This window comes from Macrobrachium rosenbergii, chromosome 52 (assembly GCF_040412425.1).
Source record: "Macrobrachium rosenbergii isolate ZJJX-2024 chromosome 52, ASM4041242v1, whole genome shotgun sequence".
NCBI lineage: Eukaryota > Metazoa > Arthropoda > Malacostraca > Decapoda > Palaemonidae > Macrobrachium > Macrobrachium rosenbergii.
This window is the reverse complement of record NC_089792.1, coordinates 38,889,934-38,899,526: the sequence shown is the minus strand read 5'-3', so window position 1 is coordinate 38,899,526 and position 9,593 is coordinate 38,889,934. Positions and strand designations below refer to the sequence as shown.

Here is a 9,593-nt window from a genome sequence, read left to right as displayed (position 1 = left end):
CCTCGACACCGGCCTGAGTGGGGATATGGAGCCTCTAACGGTTGTGTATGTTCGTCAGTACTGTTCTTGTAGTATATATATTTGTGACTTCTCACACTCTGTATCAGTCCTTCGTCAATGGCTTGGAAATAAAGTCAGAAACCGGTCAGGACCTACACCCTGTTTCTCAATCTTCGGTGAAGAACACACAAACTTCTTTGTTCCATTTATTGTTTTCTGTCACGACAGCTGTTTCTCCACTCTGTGGCATTTTCAAGTGACTACTGGTTTACAATTTGGATTTACAATCATTTTGTCTCTACATGCGGATGGAAAAGTAGACCTGAGCTGTGATTGGTCCAGGGATTAAAGGGATGAACCACTTTTAGGGTCGAAAGGTTTAGGCTTAACATAGAAAATATGAAATGGATATTCTACTGCAACTACAAAACAGTGCTTAATAGTTATGTATAAAAGAATTTTTTATTTACAAAGTATGGTTATACTGTATATATTATATTTACAAAAATAAAAATATAAAATAAAAAAAAAATAAAAACATATTTTGCAGATATCAACCACTAGATGCCGGCTGTGGTTCGTGTCGGGCGAGGCCTCAGGGACATACCAGGTGTTACTTGTGCTTCTCTGGTTGCTCTTGTATTTCCTGAAGGCCGCGCCGTGTCTAGCGTTCGGGGGCGCGATGTCTGGTCTGCGTTCGCTCGCGCAGTCCTCTTTCTGCTGGAAGGGAGTATGTGATCCGACTCTTGCTGGATGTTAAGAGTCGGTTTTTGGATGGCGATGCTCACCGCTTCCGCTATTAAAAGACGACCATAGTTGTTTTCTTTATGGACGACCTGAGCGCCTTCGATGAGTTCTTGTAGGGATGGCTTCCTATCATGTATATCAATGAAGTGCTGGTGTATGGCCCCTTGGTTTCTGTGGGCCAGCATTCGCCTCCGAAGGGTCGTAGTAGTGTGTCCGATGTAGGTATTGCTGTGAGATTTACACATCTCCTCCGGGCATATGAATTTATACACTACGTTCGTACACATCTCCTTCGGTCCCACAGGGGCGGTGCTGTTTTTCATTATCAGGGCTGCTACTAGGTTAGGCTTGCTGTATAGCCTGAGGTTAATTTTCTTGTAAGGGGCCTTAGGTGTCACGCCTCTATCAATGATTCCCCGTAGGCTACGGCATTCCTCCCTGTACGCAGTCCCATAATGCAGGCGATGATAAATGACAAGGTTCTCTTCTGCCGTCGTCGTGGTCGGTTGGTAGAATTCGTCAATTTTCTTTTTAATTGCAGCTTCGATGATACGATCTGCGTATCCATTGTTCGTTAATAACTGTCGAATTCTGTCCAGTTCATTGTTCACATCTCTCCAAGAAGTGCAGTGGGTGAGTGCTCTTTTGACATAAGCACTCACTACTGACTTTTTGTAGGCGTCTGGGCATTCTCCCCGGGCATTCAAGCAACGGCCAGCGTTCGTTGTTTTTGTGAATACCGTAGTTTTAAATTGTCCTTCCTGTTGTTTAACTAGGACATCCAGAAAAGGCAGGGTCTTCTGCTGGCTGTGCTCTGTAGTGAAATTAAGCACCGAGTTTCTTTTTAAGGCATCCGCTATTTTCCTGGCGTCATCAGTTTCTTTTATCGTAACGAAGATATCATCAATGTATCGCCCGTAGATCTTCGGTTTTTGGTGTTCACAGAAGGTCCTCTCTTCGATGGTAGCCATGTATATGTTTGCCGATGTAGTTTCCCTTGATGGGAGAGGAATGGGGTTTCCGTAGTACATGCCTTCAGCATGTCACGGGGGATATCTTCAGGTATGGGAAGTGATTCGTTTTCTGACCTGTACACACGGTCAAGGGTGATGTTGATCGTTTCTTCGACGGGAACGCTCGTAAACAGGCTTTCCAGGTCAAGCAAGGCTATGTCATCATCAGGTCCTTTTGCATGTAGGAGGTCGATGAATTCTGCTGCCGATTTCAGTAAGTATGCCTCAGGAATATAGGGCACCAAAAGATCATTTAAGACCTTAGCTATTCTGTTGGTTGGGGATGCCATTTTAGAGATGATGGGCATGAGGGGATTGCCAGTCTTGTGGGTTTCTACTGTCCCCTAACAGTAACCTGGCCCATAGTCGCCTATTACCTTCAGGAATTTTATCAAATCATGTTGGTTGTTGGCCCTAGTCACGAGCCTTGACATCTTCTTGAGGTCCTCGGTAGGGTCCTTCGTCAGACATTGGAACTTGGAAGGGTCCTGGGGGATCGTATCCATCTTTTAAAAATATTCGGCTTTTTTCATCACTACATAAACTGATGATTTATCACCTTTTCGTATGATGATATCCTGCTTGTTACGTACTTCTTTAGTAGCTTCTTTTATTTCCTTGGTGATGATCTGGCTATGAAAGTGTCCTATACGGTGACCCGCCTCTCAAGAAGTTCACCGATGCAGGTAGACGTCAGGTCCAACTTGCCATTATCCTAGAGTTGCAAGAGATTGCCCACCAAGGCCTCTGTTTCAATTCTCTTCGCTTCTGGGTGCGGTTTCCTTGCGTAGTAACACTGGAGACCCAAGTTTAGTAGGGACTTTTGGTGAGGGGTGAGGCCAATTCCCGCCAGGTTGATGAAGCCGTCTGTGTGTTGTTCACTTCTCATGGACCCTCCATGACAAATGAATAATTTCTTGGTATGCTTTGCTGTCACCACTTGACTGTATTTCCTTTCTTCAAACTCTACAATGTCACATGCAGTTTGCTGGATATGTGGTGCGGTGGTAGTGCATTATGCACGGCGGGTTTAGCCAGTAGCTAGCTAATACACATGCGCAGATGGTGATGATTTGACTTAAAGAAATTAACGATATAGAATGATTCAGTGTGGATTTTATCGAGGTAATAAACAATTACATTAATAATTATGGTAATTTATGATCAAAATTCACGTAAATTACGATAAAAAATTGATGTTATAAATGGATTTATTTAAAATGTCCAACATAAAATAAAGGACATTTTAAATAACTATTTTAGCCCTCCCTCTCCTTCTTTCGATGTTCCCAAATTAGAATACTACTTTTCCTTTCCTTCTGTACATGGTGGTGATTTTTTACGACATCTGAAGCAGATTACAACCAAACACTTCCCAGCTGTCAAGGTTAACATAATTTTAAAGAGCCCCAAAAGTCTTGGTGGCCTTTTTAGACACAAGGAGCGACTCCCTCCATTGATGCAGTCGGGCGTGGTGTACAAGTATACTTGCTGTTGCAGTCCACAACAGATTTATGTCGGAAGTACGCGCCGGTTGCTCAAAGTGAGGGCAGATTGCCACAGTGGATTGAGCTATCGTACTGGTCTTAGGCTAGCAAAACCTGAAATGTCCAACATTAGGAATCATTCATTAATTTGTAAAAACCCAATAAATTATAAAAACTTTGAAATAGTGACCACAACGCAGAAGGAACACCTCCTTAATATTTTGGAATCCTTGGTTATCAAGAAAATTGTTCCATCGCTCAATAATCATTTAACTTCAACCCCCTTATACATAGCCTAGTACCCTCCCTATTCCTGTTTACTTCCTAACTTTGTTTACTCTCATCAAACTTTCATCCTCTGGACTTTACTACAGAAGGTATTCTATTCCTTATTTTGTCATTGTCATTTTCAGTCTTTAAAGCATTTTAATTTTGTAAACTCTGTTTTAAGTTTTAATTAGTGTTTTTGTATCTTTTTAGCCAGAAAAGATGGGATATGGGTGATCCCGAAGCGCAGCTATTAATAAATTTGTCAATGATGAGCTGACTGTTCTTCCTATCCATACTGCATAAAAAATAATAGCTATATATATATATATTATATATATTATATAGTATATATATATATTATATAAATAGAAAATTAAAGTTGGAAATAAATGATGAAAATATCTGGTACAGTCAGAATTAGTGTCTATATAAGAGAATGAAGAGTGGCAATATTGAAAGGTGGGTTACAAAACTTTTTTATGGGTGGAGTTCTTGGAGAAAGTTGTGAAAATGAATACTCATAAGTGCACTTGGGAAAAAAATACAAAAAAAAAGTGGTACAGAGGTGGAGTCAGTTTGGGAAAGTGTTTGTTGGAGGTATAAGATATCATTACATAGTAGAAATTCTTTAAAACTAAAGCAAGAAAACATATTTGGAAGAGAAAAAGGACAGGTGAAATTGATTTCAAGTATATAACATATAAGAAGAGTTAAAGGACGCAAATATTGATAGGGTTAAAGCCACAGAGCTGGGTGGTGTACATAAGGAGTATCCAAAATTCCAGTAGAGGGTCTTAAAATCACCAAGGACTGTTGATATTTGTAGGATAGAGGAAAGGGGAAGACATACTGTAAGTGGAGGAATAAAGATTTGAAGGGATTTTGTAAAGATTTTTTTTTTTTTGCAGTACAGGGTGGTAGATAAGTTGTCAAAAAAAAACAGAAGACAAGTAATGCAAAAGTTGACCAAGAAATTTATGGAAAAAATGTTGTAATGCATTGAAGTAAATTCAGAGAGAAATATTAATAAACAAATGAACTCACAAGAGAGATAATAGTTCCTTTGTATGAGGGGTAAAGGTGTTAGAGGAAAATGTAAAATGATAGTAGCATAATATTACATAGTAAGCCAGTGACTGTGGATGTTAGGATGACAGAGAAATTAAGCAAGATGACCAAGGGACTGATCGGGGAAGAACAAAGAAGGAAGAAGTGGTTATCAGCAGCTTTGTAGGAAAGAGTTATGTGAGAATTTTGAAAGCGTAGGCAAAAAGCTGTGGCACTGGTGGATAAGTAAAAACTTACCACAGAACGGTTGGCAATATGGAGGGTGTTTAGGGTTTATGGTGGAAGAGATAAGTCTTTGAGAGTGAATAAAAGTTTTTTTAGATGAAAGTGAAATATGAATTGGAATGTGTAGACAGGAAAGTAACTGGTTTTATATGAAAGCAGGTCTTAGTTAAAGGTGTGTTATGCCTGTATGGCTGTTCAACATGATTTATAGATACATTAATGTGAGAGATCAGAGAAAGATGAAGTAGGTACAAAGTTGAAAGATAAAGAAAATGAGTCGTGATGAATGTGTGGAATAACTAATGTTTATAGATGATTTGGTACTGATTGAGGAAAGTGAAGAGAAACTGTGAACAGAGTTTGGAGGCATTTGTAAGAAGAAGAACTTAGGAGTTGAATGTGAGCAAGAGTAAGGGTTAAAGTTATATTTTAACAGATATCTTTCACGTCCACAATTGATCCCTGATCCTCTTTTCCTGCCGAGAGAAACTAGATTTGCTGAACAGCAGCACTCATAAGCAGTGAAGGACTTCCATGTCGAATTTCTCAGTTCCAGAGGTCCTTTATTTTTCACATAGTCTCCCTGAGGATGTTGTGCAACTGGAACTTCAAAAGTTCAAGCGAAGATGCAATGCATTACTACCCTAAAACAGTTCTCCTCTTGTATTTTTAATAATTTATGTACATTTTTATCTATTTGTTGATTAATTTGTTAATTTATTTTTCATTTTCTAAACAACTGATCATTTCTTTCTGTATTTCCTATTATCTTCTATTACTTCTTTTAAATGAGCACCATATTCTTTGGAAGCTTGAATTTCAAGTTAGTGGCCACTGTGAGCTTTTTCATTATGAATGGGGTTCATGTTCTGAATAATAATAATGACAAGGTAAATGAAAACCAAGAAGATGGAGCAACGAAGGTCAACATTCTTCTTTCGACCTTATTAGTCCCACTGTATAGCAGGGTCGACCGCTCGCGTCAGCTTTCTCCATCTATTTCTATTCCTTGCACCTTCTTCCCCCAGTCCCACCTCACCCATATCCCTCCTCACCACATCTAGCAATATGATCCGTTGACGCCCCACACTCCTCCTCCGCATCACTGGCATGTTCTCAGCTCTCTTGATTGGTTCCACCCAACGAAGGATCAGCATTGGCAGTAGACAAATGGTGGCTGTTGAATATATTAATAGGTAAATGGTAATGTAGGTGATGGAGGAGTGAGGAGAGGAGGAGTTACAGAATAAAAGAAATGGATGTTGCAAGATGTGTGGAAAAAATTGGGAAGAAAAAATTGAGTATCTGAGGAAACCAAATATGAAGGTATTGTGGACCATCTCATATATGGAAGTGAAGTGTGCAGTTACATATAAATGTAAGGGAAAAAGGTGGATAAAACCGACAACTGCTCACAAAAGAACCAGCTCAATTTAAAAAAAAAAAAAAAGTACATGCATGTCCACTCCATATCTATAATCTTATGTATTTCTTTATCAATCTTTAACTGTTATAAATTTTTCACGGTGTGAGTATGAATGTGTTGCAGATTTTGTTTTATTCTACAACTTTATGTATTAAAACGATGAAATATACCAAATACTCATGATTAAGAAAAACTGGTGTACAGTATGTCTTGCGTCTCTCTCTCTCTCTCTCTCTCTCTCTCTCTCTCTCTCTCTCTCTCTCTCTCTCTCTCTTAAACGATTACGTGAATAAAAGCTCTAGGTTCAAGACAGTGACCTGGTTTCTTAGGTAAGACGCAATCTCTCTCTCTCTCTCTCTCTCTCTCTCTCTCTCCTCTCTCAAACACACACACACACACACACAACACACAAACCATAACCATTAAGATCCCAAAGTACATTTCTTTCATAAGGTACAACAACCCACGATCTTCCTTATACCGCCTTTCGCTTTTTGGCTGGAGAGAGAATGCTTTTGGAGGTACCGAGATTGTCGCAAATGGTAGGGAGTGGACGGGACTCGAGGTGATAGGGGTGCCAGAGTTAGTAGAACTAATCCCTAAGCCAAAACGATCAGCCTTCACATACCCTCATAACCTGCAAGGTCTCTCTCTCTCTCTCTCTCTCTCTCTCTCTCTCTCTCTCTCTCTCTCTCTCTCTCCTTAAAACCGGTTGTTACAATGGACAGCACTGAAGCCGAGAGGTGGTATAATGTGCCCAGTATTTAGGTGGCAGCTCGGCGAATGCAAATGTGAGGGTAAAGGTGGGCGTGTGAGACGAGGGTAAAGGTTTGCTGAGGTGAAGGAAGGAGATGGAGAGGATTCCGTTGAAAGTCTTATGGGGGAAAATGGAACAGGAAAGGTTTAAAGTGATCGCAGAAAGTAGGAACAAGTATGGAACGAGAGCTTGGAAGACGAAGGTAGTAATAGATATGTGCAATGAAGTCGTTTGGGAAATAGGAACAGGGAGAGATACAGAACATAATGTATAAGACAGAAAACGATTACAGAACGGCAAAAGTAAAACGAAGAAGAGAATAATGAGCTTGCAGTATCAAGCAGTTAGTAAATATCGGTAACAAGAGAAATTGTGAAACTGGAAATTTGGAAAGGAACGGAAAAAAGAAAAGCGCGGAGGTAAGAAAGTAGAAATGACAGGATTACGAAAAAGACTGAATAAGTGTGGTGGGGTGATGTCACTGAAGCTTTCTTTTGCAAAGCCCACATTTATTCACATAAATTTTAGACTATTGAACTTATGAAAGAAATTTGTTCGTGTTTATAAGTATGAAAAACGCTGATGTGTAGAACATCTTCTCATGACAAATTATTACATATTATTATTATTATTATTATTATTATTATTATTATTATTATTATTATTATTATTATTATTTATTTATTTATTTATTTATTTATTATTATTTTTTTTTGTCTATCAGTCATCCTATTGGACTGGGTGGTTTTTATAGCGTGGGATTCAGGTTGCATCCTACCTCCTAAAGAGTTCATCACTTTCTCACTAAATTGCTGCTTCCAACATCACACTTTCTGCATGAGTCCTGGAGCTACTGGCTTCTAGTTTTTCCAGGTTCCTTTCAGGGATCTTGAATCGTGCCTAGTGTTCCTGTGATTATGGGTACAGTTTCCACTGGCATATCCCATATCCTTCTTATTTCTATTATAAATTTTTCTCGCTCTACTCATCTACTCTGGTGTCCCATGGTATTACGACATCAATTAGTGATACTTTCTTTCTTGATTTTGTCAATCAGCGTCAAGTCTGGTCTATTGGCACATATCACCCTATCTGTTCTGATACATAGTCCCAGAGGATCTTTGCCTGATCGTTTTCTATCACTCCCTCAGGTTGATGTTCGCACCACTTGTTTTTGTAAGCTAGCTGGTGTTTCTTGCACAGGCTCCAGTGGAGGGCTTTGGTTACTGAATCATGCCTTTTTTGTATTGGTTCTGTGCAAGCGCCGGACATTCGCTTACTTTGTGGTTTATGGTCTCATCTTTCATATTGCACTTCCTGCATATTGGTGAGATGTTATTTCCATCTTTTTGTTCTTGGACATACCTTGTTCTTAGGACCTGATCTTGTGCCGCTGTTAGCATTCCTTCTGTTTCTCTTAGTTCTCCCTTCTGTAGCCATTGCCATGTTTCATTGCTGGCCAGTTCTTTAGTCCTGTCTCATGTACTTGCCCATGCATTGGTTTGCTGTGCCAGTCCTCTGTTCTGTTTCCATTCTCCTATTCTATATTTCTGGTCTTCGTCTACTTTTATCAGTCCTCCTTCCCATGCATTTCTTAGCCGCTCATCTTCACTGGTTTTCAGATATTGCCCCAGTGCTCTGCTCGATGTTGACACAGTCCTCTATGCTTAGTAGACCTCTCCCTCCTTCATTTCATGTTTTCTGTAGTCTGTCTGTATTTGCTCTTGGGTGTAGTGCTTGTGTATTGTCATGTGTTTCCTAGTTTTCTGGTCTATGCTGAGGAGTTCAGCCTTCGTCCACTCCACTGCTGCTGTGCTGTATCTGGTCACTGGTGCTGCCTATGCGTTTATGGCTTTCATCATGTTTCGCATTGAGTTTTGACTTGATATCGCCTTAAGTCTCTGCATATATTCTTTTCCGATCGTGTTCTTCACCTTTTGATGTTTTATATCCTCTCCTTCTAGTTATTCACAGGCATTTTTATCCTGTCTCATCTATGTGTTTGATGCTATTCCGTCTGGTAGCTTTTTTCCCTTCATTCCTTTGTCACTTTGCCTTTTTGTATGTTGACCAAACCACATTTTTCCGTTCAGACGTCATCCCAATGTCCCCAGATACAATTCTTACAGTCTGGATTAGGGGTATCTATTTCCTTGATGCTCTTACCATACAGCTTGATGTCGTCCATGAACATCAGATGGTTAACTCTGTTGCCTACTTTCTGAGCTGGTACCCAGTATCCATCTTCTGCAGTGCTTTTGCCATGGGAATCATGGCTACTACAAAGAGTAGTGGGGTCAGTGAGTCTCTTTCAAAGATCCCTCTCCTGATGTTAACCTCTGCTAGCCTTATGCCAGAGCTTGTAAGTACTGTATTCCAGTCGTGCATTGTATTTTTAGGAAGCTGATGGAGTTTCCCCTCTGCCCCATGTACTTTCAGGCATTCTATTAGTCACTGCAATGCGGTATCATGTCAAAGGCTTTCTTGTAGTCAATCCATGCCATGCTTAGGTGGTTCTCCTTCTCTCACTATTCTTCATTACCATTTTATCTATCAGAACTGGTCTTTTTGTGTCCTTACACTTCCTTCTGTAGCATTTC

General features: G+C 39.9%; 1 protein-coding gene across 1 annotated transcript; it reads right to left on the bottom strand.

The window, feature by feature from the left end:
• Positions 1–560: 560 nt before the first annotated feature.
• On the bottom strand, positions 561–8,439 carry LOC136833969 (uncharacterized). Its single transcript, XM_067096246.1, has 4 exons — positions 8,359–8,439; positions 6,956–7,110; positions 1,836–2,030; positions 561–1,743 (listed from the first exon to the last, which is right to left on the bottom strand). Exons 1-4 carry the CDS (start codon positions 8,437–8,439, stop codon positions 561–563), a joined length of 1,614 nt encoding a protein of 537 aa, XP_066952347.1.
• Between the last annotated feature and the right edge of the window lie 1,154 nt (positions 8,440–9,593).